Below are 26,560 nucleotides of genomic sequence, written 5' to 3'. Positions count from 1 at the left end.
ATTGTATTCGCACAAGTCCTTTGGTTTGTCGTCACCCCTCCCTGGTGCTCCTTTTTAATCCCGCTTAGTACTCTCCCCAGGGTTATTCATTTGCTCAAAATCTAGCACTGCTGGCTGGTGAAATGCAAAATTAAATGAAATTATAGCCAACTTGGTGAGTTGTGACTCTGTGCAAGTCACTTCCTTGTTCTGGCCCGCTTCCCTCTCTAGGCGTCTTCCAGTTCTGATATGGGAAAATAGTGTTGAGTGATCCACAGTCACCTCAAACCCCAAGCACTGGAACATGGCCCTGCCCAGCCGCCCACTTTTCACGCACACTCATTTCCCTCTCTTGATTCTGGCCTTGGTGACCAACTGTGAGATCAGTGCAGAGAGAACATGCTGAGCCAGCTTGGGGGAGACCAAGAACTGACCCTAAGATGCCGGCTGGGCACTAGGGCCCACACTTCCAGCCATGGTGTGCATCTGTAGGTTGCAATGTCATTTAGATACTAGCAAGGTACAAATGGTTAACACATTCGGCTGCTAACTGGAAGGTTCTAAGTCTGAGCCTATCCAGAGGTACCTCAGAAGAAAGGTGCCTTCTGAAATACAGCTATTGAAAACCCTATGGATTCCAGTTCTAGCTGGCACACATGGGGTCACCATGAGTCAGAGTCAGTGGCAGCTGGTTTAAGGTTAAGCTATTCTGAGGTCTCAGCCCAGGAGCACTTGACCTTTGACATGTATTTATACACCATGTTATGTTTTTGTAGTTGCGCATCTTATCACAGAAACTCTGTAAAAGCCTCCCTATAGCAGTAGAATGAGACCCCACATCTGTCTCATCCTTTGTCAGCATTTTGCTTTACCAGTTTGCTCCTCATGAGAGAGAGACGTAGCAGTCTGCTCCTGTAAAGTTTAAAGCCTTGGAAACCCTACGGGGCAGCTCTACTCTGCCCTGTAGGGTCCCTGTGAGTCAGCAGTGGGCAGTTTGTGCCTCATTCAGTTAAATTAAAGCAGGCCCTCCTGTGGGCTTGCCAGGGAAGTGGGGAGGGCTGCGGTAATCATTCTCTTTTGTGGGGTGCTGATCCACAGAAATGCCCCCTCTTTTGTCCAGAGGGGAAAGTGGTGTCTTGAGGGGCTAGGAGAATAGAGTCAGAGGCTGGCGATACTGACTAAGGGAAGAGACAGCGGAGCGTGCATGTGCAAGCGTGCACATGCGTGTGTCTGAATTTTCTTTTGTATACTGTGTTCCCAAGGCTTCAGTGAAGGAGGAAGAGCCTAGACTGGGACTCAAGGAACTTGGGAACCACAGTCTCGATACCTGCCCCTGACTTCCAGGGGGCCTTGAAGGAGAGAATCTTAGCCAAGGGGTCCCTGAGCTGGCGGTCCCCGTCACTGCAGCTCAGGGTGGCGTGCATTCCCCTCCCACCTTGGCCCTGAAGCCCTCTACTCCCTCTCACTGACCCTCATCTGAGAGACTCCCTCACCCTCCCACCCACCACGGGAAGCCCCCTCCACCACAACATCCACCACAGTATCCTGGTGAGCAGTTCGCAGGCTTGTACTGAGCGCTGCTAGTGACAGCTCACTGCCGATGTGTTGCTGCCATGATTAGGAAGCAGAAGGCTTCTTAAACATGGAATCTAAATGCGGCACTTTGAAACCTCCAAGAGCCCGTACATGGTCTCAACCCCAAGGGCAAAACTCTCTCTTCACTCAACAGCTCTTCCTAAGTCTCCTTCAGCGGAAGCAAAACAGTCCTGGTTCTCAATATCTTCATAGGTATCTGTTTGGGGAAGGAATGAACGATTTAATAAATGCAGAGTGGTTTTCAGAATGCTCTTTCTCCAGGCCACGCTCTCAGGACGAAATTTTCTTTGGTGGCGTCCCACTCAACACAGCACATTCGGTAGAACACGGGGCCCCAGACACACCTGGCCAGTAGGGGTATGGAAGTACCACCACACTCTTGCCATCTCAGCACCAAGCCCTGCCCAGTGCAGCCAGGAGAAAGGCTAAAGGAATTAGTTATGCAGCTAGTAAAAATCATGTTTTCAAAGGATACTTAATGGCACAGTGTAATACATGGAAGAAATCAGGCTCAAATTTGTACATATAAACCTGATCCCAGTTATGTATAAAAATATAAATGTGCAAAGGAAAAATCCTCAGAGGAAATCCTTCAAAATGTTACTGATTATCCCTGGAGAGTATAATCATAGGTGATTATGATTTTCAAGTTTATTACCTTCTCATAGTTCCCATATGAGCACATTTTATTTTTATAACAAGGAAAAAAGTTATTTTTTTTAAATAAAGATATGAACCCTTCCAAGAGCCCCTTGTGTCCTTATATCCCTCCCTTGATTTTCCTTATCTGGGTCCTTTGCAGTGGCTTTATCAGAATTTCACTTTGGGTCCCTCAGATCTTAAGGCACCTTGAAGCTCTGTGGGCTATGATAACCATACGTTGTTAGGTCACGCTGACTCGGTTCTGACTTACAGCAACCGTACGTACCACAGAACAAAACACTGCCTGTCCTGAGCCATTCCCACCGTCATCATTATGCTTGAGCCCATTGTTGCAGCCACTGTGTCCATCTCATTGAGGGTCTTCCTCTTTTCTGTTGACCCTGTACTTTACCAAGCATGAGGCCCTTCTCCAGGCACTGATCCCTCCTGACAACATGTACAAAGTATGTAAGACGCAGTCTTGCCATCCTTGCTTCTAAGGAGTATTCTGGTTGTACCTCTTCCAAGACAGATTTGTTCGTTCTTTTGGCAGTCCGTGGTATATTCAGTATTCCTCACCAACACCATAATTCAAAGACATCAACTCTTCTTCAGTCTTCCTTAATTCATTGTCCAGCTTTCACATGCATATGATGCGATTGAAAATACCATGGCTTGCGTCAGGTGCACCTTAGTCTTAGAGGTGACACCTTTGCTTTTCAACACTTTAAAGAGGCCCTTTGCAGCAGATTTGTCCAATGCAATGCATCTTTTGACTTCATGAATGCCGTTTCCATGGCTGTTGATTGTGGATCCAAGTAAAATGAAATCCTTGACAACTTCAGTCTTTTCTTTGTTTTCTCTGTTTATCATGATGTTGCTTACTGGTCCAGTTGTGAGGATTTTTGTTTTCTTTATGTTGAGATGTAATCTTTACTGAAGGCTTTGGTCTTTGATCTTCATCAGTAAGTGCTTCAAGTACTCTTCACTTTCAGCAAGCAAGGTCGAATGCCTTTGCATAGTTAATAAAACACAGTAAACATCCTTCTACTTTCAGCCAGGATCCATCTGACATCAGCAATGATATCCCTGGTTCCACGTCCTCTCCTGAATCCGACTTGAATTTCTGGCAGTTCCCTGTTGATACACTGCTGGGGCCACTTTTGAATGATCTTTAGCAAAATGTCACTTGCGTGTGTGCAATATTCCCTCTGTCAAATGCTTCTGCTTTACACCATTTCCTTTACATGAGTTCTCACACTTGTGATTAGTTCTTATTTTAATGCCTTCATTTCCCACTAAAGAACTGCATCTGTTTTGCTCACTCTGAATTGTACCGTATCAAAGTACCCATGGTTCAGTGGTGGATTCTCGCCTTCCACATGGGAGACCCAGGTTTGATTCCCAGCCTGAAGCGTACCCCCGGCCTGTCTGGCAGTGGAAGCTTGCATGTTGGCTATGATGCTGCATGGGTTTCAGTGGAGCTAGCAGACTAAGGCAGACTAAGAAGAAAGGCCTAGTGGTCTTCTGAAAAATCAGCCAGTGAAAACCCTGTAGGAGCACAACAGTTTGGTCTGCAACCGATCATAGGAATGACGGAGGACTGGTCAGTGTATGTATGGTGTTGCCATGAGTTGGGGGTCAAGCTGATGGCAGCTAACAACAACAGCCCCACTGTTTCTTGGATATAAGAAAATGCTCAAAAGTTGTGTTGAGCAGGTGACCCAATGAATGACTGGTTTCAAGCCCCCTCAGCCTCTTATTAGCAGTGTGACCTGGGGCAAGTCATGCGAGCTGCTTTACAGGCTGGGGAATGGTGACACTTGCCTACCCACCCAGGTGTTGTTTATTTCACGGAGGAGGGTGTGACAGGCTGTCTGCTGTGGTTGTGAGCACTCACTGTAGGACTTGTTCCATTTCAGCATCTCTTCTCACAGTCTAACTTCTTGGCTTCTCAGTGCTGCTTTTCCTGTCTTTAATCCCTAGGATCACCTTCTCCAAAGGTTTTATGTCCCCTCCCTTCCATCCTCCATATGCTCCTTGCTTGGAACCAAATCTAGTCACCATTTACGAAAGACTCATCAGCTGCTGGTGACTGTGCCCCTTTCTTCTGTTCCCTTAGCGTTTTAAATCTGGAGGAACTGTCTTCTTCCAACCCCACATGGTTGTACTGTTATCTGTGTTTTATTGATGAGGAAACGAAGTCATGGAGAGGTGAAGTCACTGGGGTGTGGTAACAGCTCCTCTTTGAATCCAGGCAGTCTGACTCTAGATCCGGGAGGCACAATGTTATCGACTGAATTGTGTCCTCAAAAAACATGTACTGAGTCCTGGCCCCTATACCTGTGGATGTGACCCTGTTGGAAACAGGGTTTCTTTCGTTAGGTTGGAGACCTGGTGGTGCAGTGGTTAAGAGTTTGGCTGCTAACCAAGAGGTTGGCAGTTTGAATCCACCAGTTGCTCCTTGGAAACCTTATGGGACAGTTCTACTCTGCCCTATAGGGTCGGGTCGCTATGAATCAGGATCCACTTGATTGCAGTGGGTTAGGTTTGGGGTTTTTGTTATGTTAATGAGGCCATACCTGAGTAGGGTGTATCTTAAACCTAATCACTGAGTTATAAAAAGAACAGATTAGACACAGAGGCGCACACGGGGAAGAGAAAGACAGATGACGGAGACAGATGGAACTATGTGTCCAGGAACGCCAAGGATCACTGGCAGCTACTTGTAGCTGAAATAGACAGGGAAGGACCATCCCCCACAGCCATGCTTGAATTCAGAGCTCTAGCCTCCTGAACTGTGAGAAAATAAATTTCAGTTCTTTAAAGCCCCCTTTTGTGGTATTTCTGTGGCGGCAGCAGTAGATAGTGAGACACAGTACCCATGTGGAAGTCAGGCCAGTACTTGCTCTGTGAGGTAGAGCACCTGCTCTGAGCAGGGCGAGAACCTGTCGGGGTCAGCCTTGCCCAGGCACTAACCTGTTCTCAGAGCCCCCAGCATGATAGGTAACCTCAGGACACCCTTCCTTCTCCCCCAGTGCTTATCCTTATCTTTCCTGTCTCCCTTTTTTTTTTTTTTTTTTTTGGCTTCTGGAACTGACACTTATTTTTAGAAGCCACTACACAGAAATTCCCCTCAAGCTTCTGTTTCTCTCTTTTGCAACATAAATTTTTATTGACATAATAAAATATTTTGTTCTCCTTATGCATTTTAGCCCCTGCCAACACCTATTAAAAAAAAGGGGGGCGGGGTAGTGAATCTGTCCTATTTAGATGGAAACTTCTTCCCATTTTGGGTGTGAGGGTTGCATCTGTGGTGTGTTTGCACTTTAATGTCAGCAAGAGGCAAAGTACAGGAAGATGCAGGCACCCAGGTTCAGGTGTCAGGCAGATGTCCACTCCCTCTCCAGATTGAAGGACTCTACATGGAGCAGACAGACCTAGTTTGCATTTTGGCTCTGCTAACTAACTGTGTAAACCTGGGCAAGGACTTAGCACCAGATTCCTTATGTGTAAAGTGAATATAATAGTAAACATTAGGGTTATCGTTGGGATTATTGAAATATAATGTATAAAGCAGTTAGCATGGAAAACAACTATCAGCTACCGTCAAGTCAGCACCGAATCATGGCAACCCCAACTCATGGCAACCCCACATGTGTCAGAGGGGAGCTATGCTCCATAAGGTTTTCAGTGGCTGATTTTTTTGGAAGTAGATTGCCTCTTGTTTCTTTCGAGGCACCTCAGGGTAGACTCAAACTTCCAAACTTCTGTTAGCAGCTAAGCACGTTAACCATTTACACCACTAGGGACTCCAGTTAATGTGGCACCCAGCACTTAATAGACACTCAGGTGGTGTTTATGGCTCTGGGTGGGGTGGTGGTCATTGGTGGTGGTGGTGGTGGATAAAAATATTTGATCAGCTCATTGGTCGCTAAATCCAGGACTCCCAATAACACGTTTAAACCATTCATTTTTCATACTTTGATGAAAGGAGAGGTTACTGAAAGACGGATCTAGGGGAAAGTACCAGAAAACCTTAAAAATATGAATTCCTTTCTCAGGTGGTTTGCATATCTGGGGCATTATTAGAGTTGAACCTGAGAGATTTTCTGTTTTGGCTGCTGGCGTAATGGGCCATCAACCCCGGCATCACTGGTAGATGATCCCAGAATTCTCTTCAGAGGAAGGGGTGGGCCCGGGGCTGCAGCTTGTCCTATCTTGGTCATTCACCTCCCAGGTGGGATGACCTGAACAACTAACATCAAGTCAGTGGGGCCAGAGCCCCAAACAGGTCTCCCCACCAAGTGTGGCATGAGCTGCCAGTTGGCCTCTCCCCGGGATGTCTGTCACTAAGGGCTATGTTATACTCCTGCCCCAACTTACAGAGTGCTCTCACATGCCCTAGCCCGGTGAGCAGGTGGAGTCCTGAGCAGGGACTCTACTGATCACCTCAATTTATATGGTGGGTGAATTCACACTGTTGGGGAGACAGTGGGAATTCTGGTCAACCATAAGGAGGAACTCCTGATGCAGTTGATGTCATAGGAGGGTGAGTCACGGACACACAGAGCTTGCCTCTCTGCCTGTTACCCTGCTGTTACACACAGCACCTCACACTGTGGATACCTGTGTACGTGTGTGAGTCCTCTGTCCCACTGATGTGTGGCGCCTCACACTGTAGATATTCTAGTATGTGTGTAAGTCCCTATCCTGCTGTCAAACACGGCACCTCACACAGATATCCGTGTACATGCAGAAGTCCCCTGACCCACTGTCACACATGGCACCTCACACTGTAGGTATCTGTTTACATGTGTGAGTCCCTATCCCACTGACACACACGGCACCTCACACTGTAGATAGCTGTGTACGTGTGTGAGTCCCTATCCCACTGTCACACACGGCACCTCGCACTATAGGTACCTGTGTACATGTGTGAGTCCCCATCCCACTGTCACACACGGCACCTCACACTGTAGATACCCGTGTGTGTGTGAGTCCCTATCCCACTGACACACGGCACCTCACACAGTAGATGTCTGTGTACGTGCGTGAGTCCCTATCCCATTGTCATACATGGCACCTCACAGTGTAGATTCCTGTGTACGCGTGTGAGTCCCTATCCCATGGATACACATGGCACCTCACACTGTAGGTATCTGTGTACGTGTGTGAGTCCCTGTCCCACTCTCACACATGGCACCTCATACTGTAGATACCTGTGTATGTGTGAGTCCCTGTCCTGCTGCCACACACGGCACCTCACACTGTAGATATCTGTGTACGTGTGTGAGTCCCTATCCCACTGTCACACAGCACCTTGCACTGTAGATGTCTGTGTACGTGTGTGAGTCCCTATCCCATTGTCACACATGGCACCTCACAGTGTAGATTCCTGTGTACGCGTGTGAGTCCCTATCCCATGGATACACATGGCACCTCACACTGTAGATATCTGTGTACGTGTGTGAGTCCCTATCCCACTGTCACACAGCACCTTGCACTGTAGATATCTGTGTACGTGTGTGAGTCCCTATCCCACTGACACACACGGCACCTCACACTGTAGATAGCTTTGTATGTGTGTGAGTCCCTATCCCATTGTCACACATGGCACCTCACAGTGTAGATTCCTGTGTATGTGTGTGAGTCCCTATCCCATGGATACACATGGCACCTCACACTGTAGATATCTGTGTACATGTGTGAGTCCCTATCCCACTGTCAAACATGGTACCTCACACTGTACATACCTGTGTACATGTGTGAGTCCCTATCCCACTGACACACACTGCACCTCACACTGTAGATATCTGTCTACGTGTGTGAGTCCCTATCCCACTGTCACACACAGCACCTCGCACTATAGGTACCTGTGTACATGTGTGAGTCCCCATCCCACTGTCACACATGGCACCTCACACTGTAGGTATCTGTTTACATGTGTGAGTCCCTATCCCACTGACACACACGGCACCTCACACTGTAGATAGCTGTGTACGTGTGTGAGTCCCTATCCCACTGTCACACACGGCACCTCGCACTATAGGTACCTGTGTACATGTGTGAGTCCCCATCCCACTGTCACACACGGCACCTCACACTGTAGATACCCGTGTGTGTGTGAGTCCCTATCCCACTGACACACGGCACCTCACACAGTAGGTGTCTGTGTATGTGTGTGAGTCCCTATCCCATTGTCACACATGGCACCTCACAGTGTAGATTCCTGTGTATGCGTGTGAGTCCCTATCCCATGGATACACATGGCACCTCACACTGTAGATATCTGTGTACGTGTGTGAGTCCTTGTCCCACTCTCACACATGGCACCTCATACTGTAGATACCTGTGTATGTGTGAGTCCCTATCCCACTGCCACACACAGCAACTCATACTGTAGATAGGTGTATGTGTGTGAGTCCCTATTCCACTGACAAACATGGTGCCTCACACTGTAGATATCTGTGTATATTTGTCAGTCCTTGGCTGAACAGTGAATTCCTCGAGAGAAAGGACTGGGTCTCTCTGCCTCTGTTTTCCAATGGGGAGCCATAGTGCCGGGCACAGAGGAGACGCTCTGTAAATGTGGGAGAGGGATGGGAGTTGAGCAGTCTCTCGTGGCAGCAGGTAATTGGTGAATAAATGGTTTTGCCAAATCTAAGAATGCAGAGAACCCCTTGCTGGTTTCGTAGTCAGCCCTTTTGGATCCTCATTGCCCCTGACTCCCTGGGTCCCTCTCTGTGCCCTATGCTGGTAGGCCCTTTCAGTCAGGTCAGCCCCTTGATGTCACCCTGTTTCTGGTCACTGACTTTTCTTACGCTTCCTCACTGAAAGAAACCAGGCAGATAATTTCCGAAAGCAACTGTCTAACTCTGTACTTTCTATGCTTTTTATTTTGCATGCCAGCACCATACCTATTTCTAATAAAAAGCGTGCATTAACAAACTAATACTCATTAATCAGCATTAATGCTGTTCTCTGTGAAGAAGCAACCTTCCATTAGAAGATAGGTGTGGCGAAGTGTGGCTGGTGCGAAGGAATTTGGCTGTCTGAGGAGACAGGGTGCGCCCATTCTAGTGTAACAGTGACAACCACAGCGTCTTAGGGTCCAAAAAAGTTGTGTTATATGTGTTTCCTTTAAAAAAGAAAAAATAACCTATTTTTTCCTTAAAGAAGATAAAAGGAAAACTGGACACCAGACTTGGGTTCTTCCCAGAGTGGCTGGTGTCAGTGTAGAAGCAGGTTGGCTGGAGTCCGTTAACCCACAGCCTAAAGTGATGGCACTTTATAAGCAGCCCAGAGCACATTTCGATGCAGATAACTGTCAAGTACATTAGGAAGTGCTTCCTGGAAAAAAGAAGGTTCAGTCAGAGAAAGGGGGCACAGAATTAGTTCTTTATGAAAAAAACCCTTTGCCATCAAGTCAGTTCCGACATGTGGGGACCCCACGTGTGTCTGAGTAGAACAGAGCTCCGTAGGGTTTTTAATGGCTGATCTTTCGGAAGCAGATCACCAAGCTTTTCTTCTGAGGCACTTCTGGGCGGACTGGCACCTCCAGTCTTTCAGTTAGCAGCCAAGTGCTTTACCTTTGGCGTTGCCCAGGATCTCTTTCTTTATATAGATGTAAAGTCCAGGTTTTTCATGCCCTGTGAGATAACCCTCCAGAGCAGTTATTCTCAGCTTGGCTGGCATCTGCTGGCCTGGGGAGGGCATTTAGCCTGGACCCACCTCAGCCCGACAGAACCAGAAGTTTCTGGCACAGTGAAGATAGGATTTACTGCACTAGAAAATTAGTCTGATATTGATTTTTTTTCAATACTGCCGAAATTCATTTTATAGTTTATATCCAGTTTTTACCTTTTACCAATTAATTCCTGTTCTAGGAGCCTATTCTAAGGATGTGGTCAGTAGTTTAGACAAAGATTTAAGGAGAAACATATTCAATAGCATCGCATACGATAGTGGAAAATTGCAGTGACCCAAATATCTAATAATATGGTTAGTTAATTGTGAAATATCAGCAATGTTGTGTATGTTCAGCCAGTAAAATGGAGTTTTTAAAGGATAATTAATAACTAAGAGAATGCTCAGGGTGTATTTCTAGGTGATAGAGCAAGGTGCAAAATCATGGGTGTGTGTGTAGAATGTCCTAATTTAAAAAAAATTATTGAAGCATACTCTCGATGGTAGCAGTAGTTACTTCTAGGTGATAGAAATATACGTTGTTTTTATTTTGCTTTTCTATTAAAAAAAATTTTTTTTTTCTGCAGTTTTCCCTAATGAATGTATAATAAAAGCTCAGGAGAAGAAGTCATTTTTAAGAGAAAGAAGTTAAAAATGTTTTCCATCTTTGTCAATCTCTACCCGAGTGACTGTAGTAGTGTATTAGTAACAAACAGTTCAGAGTTGGGTCCAACTGAATGTGATGTGTCCCCTTCAAAGTGGTCCCCGTGAGCAGCTGTTCTTCAGAGCCTGCTATGGCCCAGGATGATGGGGGACTTGTCTTTACAGTCTGGATACATGCTTGTGGATGTCCTTGGAGAGCGTCCAGCCATGACCCCCATCCCTTAGAAATAAGAGGAGCTGCTGACCACCACCACTGCGATCACTGCGCCCGTCCGCCAAGGGGGGCCATGGCAGGCTGACCCTGCCCTTAATTTGTAGTCTTTTTTCCAGTCCCGATAAAAATTCTGGATAGGTAAAGTATTCACAAGTACAGAATTCAGAAGGTGCAAAGATGACGTGAAAGTCTTTCTAATCCCCGTCTCCTAGCCCCCATGCTTCTTTAGAGTCATCTGCTATTGAAGTTCCCTCTGCACCCTCCTGAGCACAGACACTTACAGCTCCTTTTCTTCTATTTTTTTACACACGTGCTTGCACGATATATTTGATCTTGAATGATCATTCCATATCAGTGCATGTGGAACGTCCTCCTTCTTTTATAAAGATAACGTTCATGTAGATCTTACCAACTGTGGTGCACACAGTTAATGTGCTCAGCTGCTAACCAAAAGGTTGGAGGTTTGAGTTCACCCAGAAATGCCTCTGAAGAAAGGCCTGGTGATCTGCTTCCGAAAAGCCACAGCCATTGAAAACCCCACGGAGCACAGTTCTACTCTGACACACACGGGGGTGGGGGGGCGGGGTTCGTTATGGGTCGGAGCTGACTGGATGACAACTGAATTGGTGTCTTGGCCACTGGTATATCCGTCAGCGGAGATGCTCTGAGGCTGGCTCTGTAGCCCCTAGCAACAGTCAGTGAGGGTGGCTTTGCATCGTCTGCTGGCTAGGGCCAGCAGAACGGCCTCTCGTGCTTTATTCGCTGCTGTGTAGGCATGCCCCCTCCTGTTGCTGGCAAACAAAGAAGGAACGGGGCTGTCAGCCAGTGGCTACACTTCACACGCCAGGAAAGCCTTGGATGCGCTCTTGTCGTTTGCAGGATTGGTTGGTACATGGAACATGCGTGGAATTTTCTGGGGATTATGAACTCTCAAATCATAATCTTTTGTTGAGAAATTTCACCAAGATTTCATTTAACTAAAAATGGAGGCCCTTTTTCTGGTTATAAAGAAAAGTGTGTGTGTGTGTGTGTGCACGCCCAGGATTTCTAGAGAACTTCATTTCTTTTCATTGCTGAATAATAGTCCATTGTATGAATGCATCACATTTTGTTTATCCATTCATCTGTTGACGGACCTGGGCTGTTCCCACCTTTTGGCCACTGTGGATAGTACCGCTAGGAACACTGGCTTACACGTTACCTGTTTTACTCCCTCCTTCTACGGTTTTTGGATGTACCTTGGAATCGCTTGGTCATATGGAAATTCTATGTGTAACTCTTTGAAGAATCACCAAAATGTTTTACACAGCAGCTGCCCCATTTTATATTCCCACCAGCAGTGAGTGAAAGTTTTAATTTCTCCCCATCCTCACCAACACTTGTTGTTTTCTGTTTTTCTGACAATAGCCATCCTAAAAAAAGCCATCCTAGTGGGGGTGAAATAGTATCTCTTTGTGCAAAAACCTTTCCATGTTTTTAACTAACACACGGGAGATTTTAGCATACATCTGCATGTAGCACAGCAAGGGAACCTTTAGAAGGAGGAACATTGATGGAGACTCACCGGGAATAGCTGGCAATGAAGCCACAAGGCTGGCCTTTGTCATTTGCACTGCCTGGTCTCTGGCCTGTGAATATGCTCCCATTTATCGGGGAGAGGAGCATCCCTGGGTGGTGAAAATGGTTAACATGTTCAGCTGCTAACTGAAACGTTGTAGGTTCAAGTCCACCCAGAATGCCACAGAAGAAAGGCCTGGTTATCTGCTTCCAAAAAATCAGCTGCTACAAACCCTATGGAGCACTGTTCAACTCTGACACACATGGGGTAGCCATGAGTTGGAGTTGATGGCAACTGACTTTTTTGGGGGGTGGAGTGGTGGGGCTGGTTTTACTCATGGTCCCTTTGAATGAGGCTCAGGTGTGGTGTGGGAAGCCCTCCACTTCCACACCCCATTGTTATGTGAAAGGGTTCTTCCTCACTTTGTGAGAAGAGGAATGCGCTGTCATCCAAACCAGTGACTACTTACAGTCAGGGTCCTTAGTTGCAAGCAACAGAAACTGACTAACTGATTTAGGCACTACAGAAATGTAGTGGAAGGTTGTTGGTGAGCTCACAGAATCTCCAGGCATGCTGACAAACAAGGCTCAGAAAGCAAAGAAGAATAAGGGAGCCTGCCTAACTGGACCAGGGAGGACCGCGGCACAGAATCTGGCCAGGAAGGACACAGCTGCCTCCCAGCATTGGCAGCCCTGGACCTGGACTCTGCCACTAGCACAGCAGTTTTCTCCCCTCTACCTGTTTTTCTCATCTCTGGTGACAGGTTGTAAATCCTGGGCAGGGGCAGCCATCTACAAGCCCCTGTTACTGCTGATGCCTCTGCTGCCAGGAAAGAGTGTCTCTGGTGTTCTTCAGCATCTGTCATGGCGGTCATCCCTGTCTCCAACTACGACAATGAAGGGGAGGGAGGGGTGCAGAGGTTGGGCAGTCAAACAAATGTAAGGAAGCCATTGCAGCGATTACTTGGCCATTGCTCAGTCTTGTTCATCCCAGCTAGATCCAGTAATGAGCAGGTCTTTGTTCCCCGACATGCTAGTACCTGCTCACAGCATTTTGCTCCAGGTCACTTAAGTATTTTTCCCAAGGGGGACTGTCAGAGGCCCCAAACTACTTGCCCGTTAACTCCTGGCAATTCATGCACTGTGTCTTCATATCAGCCTTCAAGGGCTGATAGGCTGCCTGTGCTGTGGCTTATATTGCTGGGAGTAGAGTTGGGAATGGGAGAGGCTATGCCGCAGACAGGTGACATTCAAGCATAGCAGCTTCTGGGGGCTCCTTTCTAAGGGCTCCCAAAAGAGTTCCAAGAACACAGTGAACTTCGGAATCCAAATAGTTGAGACGGTTGTTGGGCTTTCCTCTTTAGTTTGTGGACACGTGCAGGAGTTAAGCCCTGACTTTGGCAGAAATGTGATGACTGTCCCACTGCCTGGAACAGCCTCAGGGAACACAGTTGTTGGGCTTTTGCACACCAGAGTCTCAACTCAGGTCTTGCCTGAGTTGATGGACCCATCTTATTCCTTTAAGTAACTGATCATATCCAGAAGTTGACCCTTGACTGTGATAACCATTTTGTCTTTAATGTTTCCATCATCTACTTAGTACTTCAGCTATGGGCTTTCTGACAGCTCCAGTCAACAGTGTCCTTGTGAACAAGGTTCTGGTAGATTTTCCAGGAGTTTACACATCCCGGAGGCAGCACAGAAAAACCAAGCCATAATCGTAGTGACCTCGTAGGGTTTCTAAGGCTGTAAATCTCTACGGAAGCAGACTGCCACATCTTTCTCCCACAGAGCAGCTGGTGGTTTGCAAACTGCTGACCTTTCGGTTAGCAGTTGATCCCTTTAACCACTGCACCACCAGGGCTAGCAAATGGTAAAGAGCTGTTTATGTCAGGTGAAGGCCAACCACTTCTGAGGATCTACACAGCAACTGAGAAAAAGGCATTAGTCGAGGCTGTTAATGCATGTAATTTGCCAGCTCAGGTGTTAACTTGTTCCAGTAACACGTCAAGAACTGCATTAGGGAAGAATTCACTAGCATTTTATGAAATATAATTCATCTCAAATTCTAGAATGCTTAAAAAAATCACCCAGGACACGTTGTGCTATGAGGGGAGCCTGGACCTTTATTTTAAATGTGTCCCAGGTAGCTGGGGCCACACTTGAGAAGTCCTGCTCTAAACTGGGCCCTCATGCCCAGCCCCGGGAGGTGTGAGCCAGCTGAAGATCTTCAAGGAAGAGGGCACCTGCTCAAGCTGTTGCCTTCCATGAACTAAATCCTGTCATTGTCAAAGTTTTATTGTTAACAGAAACCTTTGCTCCCAAACGAAATCTTACTCAGAAACCTGACCCATAAATCAAGATAAGAGCCCTGCCCTCCACACCATCTACCCGTTCCGCGTCCATCTCACACCTTGCAGAGCTGTGGGGTTCAGTATGGCAGGCCTCCGAGTGTGGAAGAGCTGCCTGCTGTCTGTCCCTAGCTCAGGCAGCTGGATATTAGGACCTCTTCTAGTGTCTCACACACGGTAGGTGGCCAGTAAGCAGATAATGAACTCATAATTGTGACAGTGTTGGGAACGCCCTGTAGCTTCTGCTTCTGAGGAATCAGGGGAGCCTAAATATCAAACCTTCTTTCAGTCTCTCTTCATCAGTTAACGTGTTCCTAATTTCGTTCTTGGTTAAATGGTCCATTCCCTGTGTAGTCCTAGAAAGTTTCTGGGAAACTCAAAATCTGAGACAGCTGATAAGCTGAAACCATTTCTTTACGGAGAAAACTAGATGTGTTTTACTCTGAGCTGTCTTAAATCTGTTTTAAAAGTAGGTAGGTTGTAAATAATGTATGAATGATGCTCACTAAATAATGTTATATGCAAATCAAAACCTATCCGCTTCCAGCTAAATGCCGTGGCAATGGGTGAAGAGAGAACCATCAAGGTGAAGAATTATGCCCCCTGATTGGGGAGAGGGGGAGAAGTTCATGGAACAAGATTGGTTGTGGTCTAGTTGGTTGGTAATTTTTTTTTTCCATGAAAAAAAAAAACCGTCCAAAAGCAAGAAGGTTGAAAAGCAAACTTTAGTGTCTACCCTATAGTTTGACCTGAAAGAGCATGACTTGATTTTTGTGGCAGATAAAGAGCAAAGCTAGGTGGAGACTGAGCAGTGAGGATGTCAGAGACTTTCAGGATTTGTTGTGAGTTAAAAAGGGTTAATTGACCATTAGTATTCCTTATTCCTTGGAAACTCTATGGGGCAGTTCTACTCTGTCCTATAGGGTCCCTATGAGTCAGAATCGACTCGATGGCAGTGGGTTGGGTTATGTCAAACTGTATCTTAGACATTTAATTTTTTAAAGCCTTTTTTATTCCCCTAGAATAATTGCTTGTCACTTGGTAAGGTCGCATACATTTAGTTTATTAACGATTGTATGTTTTTATGCCATATCACTCACTTATAATCTATACTTTGTTTAGGCCACATTTCTGTGACTCCTTGCCTCACCTTAGTGATATGGTACCTAAAATTGTAGGTCAGGATTGGTTTTGGGGAGTTATATTTTGGAGGTGAATAGTCTTCTGTCAAAGGTCCATTCTGCAATGCTAAGGACCTGAGTTATAAAGGAATGCCCCAGCCCTCCCTCTCGGAGTTGTGGGTGTGTCTCATGGTAGGTGAGTACCTGGGGGGTGTAACCCCTATTCCCTGAGACTGTGACTTGCCTCTGTTAGGATTCAAGAAAAACCCCAGTAAATAGCACTGCACCTCCTGCCTGAGGAAAATTAATCTACAGAGACAAGATATTAGAAATATTACCTTTGTTATTAATAAAGCAGATATTGGAGGGTGTTACTTATGTCTGAGGGAACATGGAACCTGGAATCCCTGCGTGGTACAGACGGTTACCGCAGTCACCACTAACTGAAAGGTTGAAAGTTTGACTCTACCCAGAGGCACCTTGGAATCAGTCACTGAAAACCCAATGGAGCACAGTTCTACTGTGACACACCTGGGTTGCCATGAGTCGGAGTCAAATCTAAGGCGACTAGTTTTTTTTTTTTTTCATAGTCACAGGTGGTGCAGGGAACTGTGCAGGTGCTTCCCAATGTTCCTGGTACCTCGTACATCTTTAAAAGGGCAATGAAAAGTGAGCCGATAACCCCGTGAGCATACATGGAAGACATTTCTACAATCCACCCTTTCAGTTCTGCATGTCTTGAGGTCAAATATTGTGACTTGATGTCTCCGGCATCAGGCTGCTGAAACTTTTGGGATCCATGTGGGAGACTGGGTTACTGGCAGGACTGTGGAGAGCAACACACATTAAAAGCTGTACGGCCGGCTGCCATCTTTGAGCGGGGCACTGCTGTTTGGTTTTCTACTTGGGTTAAAAACCAGCGAGCAACAGATTTGGTTGCTATGCAGCGAGTACGCGGCGCTCATTTGTGTCAGCAATTACTGAACTGTTCTGAGCCGGTTCAGAGCCCTGCTATGAGGGTCACACCAGATGTATGTTAAAGCATTTTGTTAACGGTGATGTGCTGTAGAAATGTCAGGTATTACATATCATTAGCTGGCCTATTCCTCAGCTAAAGGTTCCTATGCATATTTCAGCTACTCTCCTCTGCAACGGTTCTTTGTCACATAGCAAATGTAAATGCAACTGTTTTTTCCCGTTTGGATTTTGGAGGTTCCTTTGCAACTTTATGATGTAGGCTGACTCTTTAAGTACTTCTCTGGCCTTTAGCTCTTCCTCTGAATACCGGGCCAGGATCATAATCCATAAACACAGAGGCAATAACTCCCTTTAATTGCCAGGATTTCATCCGTTGCTCAGTTCTACATGCAGTCACTTAGGCACTCACCTTGAAAAGCCTCTCCCTGTTTCTCCTGCAGAGCCGAGACTGCGTGAAGCTGGGCCCCCCGGCCGAGGGAGAAGTCGTCCAGGTCAAGTGGCCCGATGGCAAACTCTACGGGGCAAAATATCTGGGCTCAAACGTTGCCCACATGTACCAGGTGGGTGCCGCACTTGGTGTGATGCTTGCGGAGTGGACGTGAGAGGCCACAGAGCAGATGGTGTATCAAGGCCACGAGAATTTGAGACATCTGTTATTTATAGGCGTCCCTGGTGGTGCAAACGGTTAAGCATGTGGCTACCAAGGGAAAAACTGGCAGCTGGGACCCACCCAGAGGCACCTTGTTAGGAAGGGCCTGGTGATCTGCTGCTGAAAGGTCACAGCTATGTAACCTGAGGAGCAGGTCTGCTCTGCACACGTGGGGTCAGCATGAGTCGGAATCGCCTTGGCAGCAGCTGGCTTGTTGGTTTTGGGTAATTCTATAAAGGAGGCAGGGATTCAGTGTCTGATAACCCGGGTTGAAGTCCTGGAGTTCTGTTACCTAGTTAGACTCTGGGAAACACTAATAACATTTGGTGACTGGTACAGTTACAAGAAATGGGGGTATGCTAAGAAGATAAGCCACTGGATGACCAGCTGTTTTCCTGATTTTGCATTATGTGGGGAGAGACTGAGTGGTTGGTTCATCTCACCTGAAGCCCAGGCAGTGATGGATCACTCTTCATCAGCCCACAGCCTCAAATTGGCAGTGTGTGCCTGCGGGACAGAACCACCCATTGGGCTTCTCAGCAAACCTGCACCCACGGTGCCTCGGCACCAAAGTGGCCTACTGGTGTAATGAGAAGCTGTGTTTGTGCTCCACCATGGCTTGAAGGAGCCCTGGTTTAATGAACGTACAGCTCTCACTTCAGCGTTCTCTCTGCTAGGCAACTCTGCATGTTATTGAAGAGCATGGGTCCAAGTTAAAAAATGGAAGTATTTTATCCCTACCAGAAAGGAGAATGAATTAAGCTCTAAGAAGGGAAACAACATGGATCGCACGTGTGCATTTATATTCCTTCAGGGAGGTTTTAACAGGGACACGCTTATTAGAACCAAGGGATTGTAGTATTTTCAGTAATACTGAGGCAGAAATCAGCATTCTGGGGCTAAGAGTCGAGTGAAAACAGAGATTGAAGTAAAAGGAGAAAGAGCAAGAAGGTCCAGGCCTGTTAGTTGAAAAACAGCTTAAGGATGATAAGACCACCAATTGTAGCTGATAAATTGTTCAAACACTTATAAGGGACAGGGGCTTAAATGGCCAAGTACTTGATAAGACACCGCAGCAGGAGCTGGAGCGCAGTGTAATGAAATTTGTCCAAAGAAGTTTGGAAAACTTAGGGGAGAACTTTTCTCATCATCTGGAAAAATCCAAAGGGAATGAGGAAGAGAGAATGTGTACATATACATTGTATGTGTGTGTGTGTTTGTATGTATGTGTGTGTGGGTGTATATGTGTATGGGTGTGTATATGTATGGGGGGGTGTGTGTCTAAAACCCATTTCTCCCACTGCTGGGGACAGTGTTAAGTTGCAGACTCAGGTTCTTTACAATAGTCTAGCTCCAGGTGCTCTTTGCAACAGAATGTTCAGAATTAGGCAAAAATTGCAAGATAGGTGTATAATACTGGCATCTCCTGGAACAGATGCATTGCTACATTATTCAAGAGAAAATAATCCCAATTAAACAATAAGTCCAAACATGAAGCTTCTTACAGCAAAGCTACTTGCTACATGAAGAGTATCACATGATGAGGACATGTTGAAATCCAGGCTAATTAGTAATCAGTGTGTTAACTCTGCTGAATTTGTGGTGGCCTATCACTTGGTTGGGTTATCACCATAAAACTTTGGGCGCATTTATAGACTCCGTGAAAAAGTTAAGACTAATATTAAAAATGTCTCTCAAGCATAAGTGGTTTAAAATTCCACATTAAACCAAATGGTCTTTTGAGATCATTTTGTGTTTTGTATCTAATTATTCAGCTTCACCATTGAATACGTAGAGACATTTATGAAAATAGATATAACTTAAGTATCTATTGCACAGTGCCAGATAGTCTAAACATGTGTTGTTGTTTTGTTTTTGTGGTTGATTTTGACCCTCATACTAACCAAAACCAATCCCACTGCCATGGAGTCAATTCTGACTCTTAGCGACCCTATAGGACAGAGTAGAACTCTCCCTGAGGGTTTCTGAGGCCGCAACCTTTATGGAAGCAGACTGCCACATCTTTCTCCCGTGAAGCAGCTGGTGGGTTCGAACCATCCACTTTTGGGTTAGCAGCTGAGTGCTTAACCGCTGCATCACCAGAGATCCCTCTAACCTTCGTAGTAGCCTTAAAAGATAGGTGTTATTGACTTCTATTTTACAAATGAGGAATAAAGGGCTCAGAGTTTTTAATAATTTATTCAAGGCACACAGCTGGTAAAGAGAAGGGCCAGAATTTATGCTCAGCTCTGTGCCAACTTAGGGTGAACAACCATCTCAGTTTGCCTAGGACTGTCCCCATTGTATCCCTGAAAGTCCCGCATCTTAGGAAATCCCTCAGTGTCTGGTCACCCACATCCTGGTAGGCCATACCCCCTTTTAGTTTTATACTCACCTATTTGAGAATTTTCAAATGATGTAAAATAGAAGTTCTGCACAGGTGGTTCTAGCTATGCTGTGGAATTGTATAATGAGCCGATGCCTCAGCCTAATTAAATATTCATTCGGTCTGCTAACACAAGGCCAGGAAGAAAACCCTCCCTGTCCTCACTCTCCTGGAAAGCAACAGGCAGAGTTCTCCTGTGTCCGAGGCCTAATTCCACCCTATCGCTTTTTAGTCAAATGTTAGCAAGTAATATTAATTATTTTGTCTTTATTTTAATATAGTCCTCAAACCCCAGCAGGTTTTTCTTATTAATGTAATACAGCTGCTGCCTGGTTTAACTTACTTTTTAACTAGATGTGCCAGCTTTATTTCTCAGAAGTAAAAAATTCAGACAAACAAAAAAGTGAGGCACTTCAAAGAAGTCACAGATGGTTCATAATTAGAACACACTGGGCCTTCTTCTCTGCCTGCATGTCCTTCATTGTTTTCTCCTAAAAGGGTTCATGTTGGATTCAACCTGAAGCCCCAGAATGGAGCTTTTCACTTTGAATCAGGCTTCTAGTGAATTGCCACCAGAAGCTCTAGGTTTCTGTCAGCCACTGTCACTTGTCTGTGGGTCTCCAAATATCTCCTAAAACGTCACAACAACTGGTTTTAAAATTATTTGCTAACTTTTGGTTAGCTTGGGGTGGGGAGAGTTTTAAACATTTTCATTTTAGATACCAGTGTGTTTTCACATGTCAGTGTGGCTTACATGTTATGAAATGGAGAAACTGGGATTTTCCTGGCCTGTTTGATTGAATTTGACCAAAGTGAACTTTCAAAGCTAAAGTTCTATAGGACCTTGAGAAGCTGTTTATCTGGGAGAATTATTATATGTGGGTAAAAATATCTTTTCTTTCCTAGAGAGAAATAATCCTCCCTGTTACGTTATCAGAGCCTCTAAAAAAAAAAAAAAAAAAAGATACTAACAGATCCCACCCATCTCAATGATAAAGTTGTCACGATCTCAGATTCTGAGAAATCATTTAAACAGCAGCTACTTTTCTTTGACTGTGCTTCGGAGGGGATACATTTTTATATCACATATTCCAAGACACTCATTTTCAGAAGTTTGGCCTGTTTTAAAAAGGCATTTTGTTCTTAGTGCAATGAGGAAAGGGCTCTTCTTACTTCCTGGGCTGGTTTCCTTGTTGCTCTGTTAAGCTCTTTTGTTCATTTTTTTTTTAACGCAGCTGAATGGAACCGTTAAAAAATGGCCAGTGCTTGCTTGTTGTTTTAAATTCATTTCATGATGGCTTACTTTCCGTTAGGTTGAGTTTGAAGATGGATCCCAGATAGCCATGAAGAGAGAGGACATCTACACCTTAGACGAAGAATTGCCCAAGAGAGTGAAGGCTCGTTTCGTAAGTGCTGACAAGCGCCCCCAGGGACCCTCCGTGTGAATGCCTTGTCTGCTCCCTGTGCTTCCCCAGTCCGTCTGGAAATGTACCCGGGCCTTTAGATGGTTCCATTGAAAGCCAGTGCAACTTCCCATATTGAAACCTGCTGACCGCGAACCTCAAATGCAGCAAAAAACTGGGAACCTGGAGCACCTGCCTTGTTTGTTCTTTCTAATGAAGCCAAGTGACACTTCTTTGTGTAAAATTTATTAGCATACAGAAAATAGTTCTTGAATATGAATATGTGCACTCTAAGGAGCCCTGGGGGCACAGTGGTTAGAGCACTGGGCTACTAACCAGAAGGTCTGCGGTTCGAACCGACCAGCCATTCCAGGGGAGAAGGATGTGGCGATGTGCTTGCATCAAGATTACAGCCTAGGGAAACCCTATGGGGCAGTTCTGTTCCGTCCTGTAGGGTCCCTATGAGTTAGAATCGACCTGACAGCAGTGAGGTTTCGGTTTTATATGCACTCTGTAAGGCTCTGGGGTCGTACAAAGATACAGTGAAACCGGTGGGAACCAGAACTTGATGGGACTGCTTTATTTTTCCGGGTCTCACCAGTTTTCTGCCTTTGACAGGGTGCATGCAGCCTTACCACTTTCCTTTTGCTTATTTTAGTGGAAAATACTTTGAGTTTTCCTTCCCTGACAGGTTTCCACCTTACACAGGTTCCGGCTTGCCCAAGTTTTACTGTACCATCAAGGCCTTTACAATTACGTTAGTAGAGGCAACATTAAAAGAAAGCATACAGTAGATTAAAGGGGACAGCATGGCGGTGGCCCCTTACCTGTTACCTTATCCTATGTTGATTAGCGTCTTCCTCAGAAGCTCACTGCTCTTGTGTCATTTCAGAATTAAGCTAGGCTCTCACTTTCTTAATAGAAGGGGAAAACAAAGCCCAAACAATGGCGTGGGAATGCGAAAGCAGTGTTTTTAAGGTAAAAATATTGTTAGTTTCTAGTCCTGTGTTGTTGTTAGTTGCCATTGATTCAGCTCCAACCCATGGCTCTCTAACGTATAACAGAATGAAACACTGCCGGGTCCTGTACCATCTTCATGATCACTGGTATATTTCAAGTCCATTGTTGGGGCTTCTCAAGTCCTGTATGCACCATTAAAAGAGGAATAAACATGGACTGATAATCAAAACCAAGATTGTTGAAAAATATAATTCACAGTAACTTAAGTTTTATATTATTGTATCATAAAATATTTAGTGGACCATGAAATAAAGTCAGTTTTATTCATTTAGAGTTATTACATTGACTGCGCCTGGGAGGTTTTGTTGCTGTTAGGTGCTGTCGAGTTGGGTCCGACTCATAGCGACTCTGTGCACAACAGAACGAAACACTGCCCAGTCCTGTGCCATCCTCACAGTTGTTTCTATGTTTGGGCCCACTGTTGTAGCCACTGTATCTCAAATAGGGAAATTTGAATGAAAGGGATTTTTATTTGGAATAAAATTTAAAAAACAATTTTCTGAATAAATAGCAGCCTTAGTTTTCAGTACATGCTTATGATATACTTTTCTGCAGTGATGGAGTTACCATAGACTGTGTTGGGAAAAAGCCTATGGATTTCCATAATCATTCAGTTACACATTTAGTTCCTCTCCTGTCAGATGGGATCCTAAGACCAGGTAGCTGTATCAGGTGTGAACTGATTTTCCTTCACACCTACATCCTTAAGAGGAAGGTCTTTCAAAGTGAAGAAGGGAACAGTGATAATAACAGTTGTTATACACCAGCTCAGAAATGTAGTGTGTACGGAACCGCATGACCGAAAGTGGGTTAACCACCAGCTGATACACCACAGAGGAGGGAGAAATCAAATATTCCTATCGTCTTACGTGAGCTAACCCTAACAATGACCTAGAAAACCCAGATCACTGGTCAGTGTTCCCAGATCTAGAAATCTCTTGAGAACAACTGTCCTTTTCAAGATGCTAGAGATGGCTGCCTCCCATTCCATGTTCCTGCCTTCAAAGGGCCAACCCTCCTTTCCTCTATCCCTGTCTCCCTCCCTTCTTTCCTTCCTCTTTAGAGGAGGGGGAATGGAGTAGGTGACCACCTGCTAGTCTCTCCCAGGCCTTTGATTTTCTCATCCATTTACGCTTTAGCACCCTACCAGCTGGGTCTTGTAGAGCTCAAGCAGCATTTCTTGATGACATTAGAAGACAGCTCTTTCCTGTACTGCTGTGATCAGTATCTCTTGGTTCACAATAGATTTGGCTCAGATATCTGGAAGCCCTCACAGGTGGCTTTATCTGAACACAGCTCGTGAGCTTTGTAATGGTCAGTTCTCTGAGTAATTAACACCAACATTCAACTTTTTTTTTTTTTTTAATTCTTGGAGAAAATTAGTTAAAAAAAGTGAAAATACATAACTCACATGCATACACTCAGAATACGATGTGTGATGTCATACAGCTGAGCCTAGTGGAAACTCTCTTCAGGAACACAGGCTCACTGTCACTAAATCCAGTTGGCCACTTGGGTTCTTACTGAATCCCAGACCTCTGTCTCCTGTTGTAGCAAACCTGCTTTGTCTTCACATTGGCCTAGAATCCCCTGGCCCTTGCTTAGCCTGTCTATAATGCTTTTTTTTTTTTTTTCCTAGTCAGTGAAATAAATCTAATTGGAAAACTCATTGATGGAGGATATTTTGATTAGTGGAAAAAAAATTTTTTTTAAGGGGTGTAGGCTGGCAGCCCTCAATGGGAGGCCTCCATGTTTTAACGACTTTTGCTTACTCAGACACAAGCTGACATGGAGAGAAATTTTTCAAAAGAGTCAGCAGTCCACCTCAGCAATTGTACTAAGGTTCTTTTCCACTAACTTCAGAAGCGGCCCCATTACCTTTTATTGTCCCCCAGAATCACCATAGCAACAGTGCATAATTAACTAGAGCCACTGTAAGCAGTTTTATGACTATCTGAGAGCCCGGCTTTTGCCATTCTGCACAGTGGCAGTGCCTCCATAGATGTTTTATTTTCTCCTTTGGTAACTTCGGAAACCGTGGTGGCATAGTGGTTAAGTGCTATGGCTGCTAACCAAAAGGTCGGCTCCTTGGAAACTCTATGGGGCAATTCTACTCTGTTCTGTAGGGTCGCTATGAGTCGGAATCGACTCGACGGCAGTGGGTTTGGCTTTTGGTTTGGGTTTGGCAATTTCAGCGCTTATAAAAGTGAAAGATCACTTAGAGGAAGTCCTTTGCCAAGAATGACAGAAACACAGCTATTTTTTCCTAATGCCTGAGGGAGCCCAACCAAGCCACCATCTCAGTTTTCTTCCCGAGTCAACCTTGTACAACGTGGCTGGGTCTGGGAAGTCTGTGGAGGCAGCCTGTTATCCTGGATAACGTCTCATGAGCCGGCTGGGAAGGCACACAACCTTACACTTGAGTCTACCTTTTAGTTTCCAAGTGTCTTTGAAGCCATTTCATTGTTTTTATCCCTGTCATGATTGATGATGTGTTTTCAAGCCCTTAACGCTGGACTCTGCCTCCATCATCACCCAGGGAGGTGGCCTTGGTGACACAGGGACGTGCACTGTGTGTTGACATCATCAGAAGTGAGCCACCTCAGTGAGAGCCAGTTGGGAGTGCATTTTAGGAGGTAGACTAGTAGGGCATTGTTGTTAGTTGCTGTCGAGTCGGTTCCGACTCATGGCCACCCCATGTGTGCAGAGTAGAACTGCTCTGTAGGGTTTTCAAGGCTGTGACCTTTTGGGCACAGATCTCCAGGCCTTTCTTCCGAGGTGCCACTGGGTGGTTTCAAACTGCCAGCTTTTCAGTTAGTAGTCAAGTGCTTAACCATTTGTGCCCACAAGTATTCCTAGTAGGACATTAGGAGGCAAAAATAGAGCTTTACTGTACACTTTAAGGAGTCCTGGAGGCACAAGAGGTAAGCACTTGGCTGCTAACCGAGAGGTTGTCAGTTTGAAGCCACCTGGTGGCTCTGCAGGAGAAAAGACCTGGCAGTCTGCTTCCGTAAAGATTCAAAAATAAAAAAAACAGACCCGTTGCTGTCGAGTTGATTGCAACTCATAGTGACCCTACTGGACAGAGTAGAACTGCCCCATACAGTTTCCAAGGAGCACCTAGTGGATTGGAACTGCCGACCTTTTGGTTATCAGCCATAGCTCTTAACCACTATGCCACCAGGGTTTCTGCCATAAAGATTACAGCCTAGAAAACCCTGTAGGGCAGCTCTACCCTGTCACATGGGGTGGCTGTGAGTTGAAATCAACACAACGACACCAAACAATAATAGTACAGACTGTAAGGGGTCCTTGGGTGATACTGTGGGGTTGTCATGAGTCGGAGCCAACTCATGGCCAACTGACAACAACAACCATGTAGACCTTAGGCTTTCCCTGAGATCACAGAACACCCCACATTCCTTCACTGAGCAAACCCTCACTGCGCAGTGGCTGAGTGTTCGGCACACATAAGATTCGGTATCCAGTCCCAGGTTCCTCACCCACAAGGAGCCCTGATGTGGAGAAGCTAAGCTGCCCCTTATCTTCACTGCCGTTGTCGTATTGCCGTGAAGCATAGAGTTGTGTAGGAACCCAAAAGAAGGGCCTGTAGTTTTGCCTGTGGCAGAGAGAAGATAGTGTGTCCAAAGACAGGCAGGTCTGAGGCCCTGTGCCAGCAAAGTATAGCCAGTTTTGCAGATAATTCAGTCTAACAGAGCATGGGATGCCTGTCGAGATGAGGCAGAGATGATGCCATTTACCAGGTGGTGCAAACAGCTAATGTGCTCAGCAGCTAATCAAAAGGTTGGTGGTTTGAGTCCACCCAGAGGCTCCTAGGAAGAAAGGCCCAGTGATGATCTACTTCTGAAAGATCACAGTCATTGAAAACTCTATGGAGCACAGTTCTACTCTGACACACATGCACACCATCAGCTGGAGCCAGTTCAGCAACTGGTGTGTGTTGGCGTTTTTATGAAGGGCCAGCCTGAGGAGCTTCGATGCTATCTCGAGGGCAAGTGGAAGGTTATTGAAGGATTGTTAGTAGGGGTGTGGTATCATCAGACAGTTTTTCGGGAGCTTTTTTCTGTTGTTTCTGTGGAAAATAGATTGGGGTGCAGCAACCCTTGTTGGGGTTTAGGAGAGGAAGTATAAGGTCTGCACCCTGGCATCAGTAGGGATAAAGAAAGCATGGGGGGAGATAACGTGGGAGGGAGCCTGGGCAGGTGGGGACGAGGGGATGTTTGCATTGACTTTTAGGTGTCTGACTAGTGTCACTGGGTGGCTGAGGGATGGTGATGCCATTTATGGGGCA

General features: G+C 45.7%; 1 protein-coding gene across 3 annotated transcripts in view; it reads left to right on the top strand.

Annotated features, from left to right (window-relative positions):
• The window catches only part of KDM4C (lysine demethylase 4C), a 391,685-nt gene that overhangs the window by 356,102 nt on the left and 9,023 nt on the right, over positions 1 to 26,560 (top strand). For all 3 annotated transcript variants that reach the window (XM_010587948.3, XM_064290526.1, XM_023545269.2), the window contains 2 exons: positions 17,231 to 17,350; positions 21,139 to 21,231. In XM_010587948.3, the coding sequence (XP_010586250.1) occupies positions 17,231 to 17,350; positions 21,139 to 21,231 (213 nt within the window). The remainder of the gene's footprint in view (positions 1 to 17,230; positions 17,351 to 21,138; positions 21,232 to 26,560) is intronic.

The sequence above is a fragment of the Loxodonta africana genome, chromosome 9 (assembly GCF_030014295.1).
Source record: "Loxodonta africana isolate mLoxAfr1 chromosome 9, mLoxAfr1.hap2, whole genome shotgun sequence".
Taxonomy (NCBI): Eukaryota; Metazoa; Chordata; class Mammalia; order Proboscidea; family Elephantidae; genus Loxodonta; species Loxodonta africana.
This window is presented reverse-complemented; position numbering and strand designations above follow the sequence as displayed.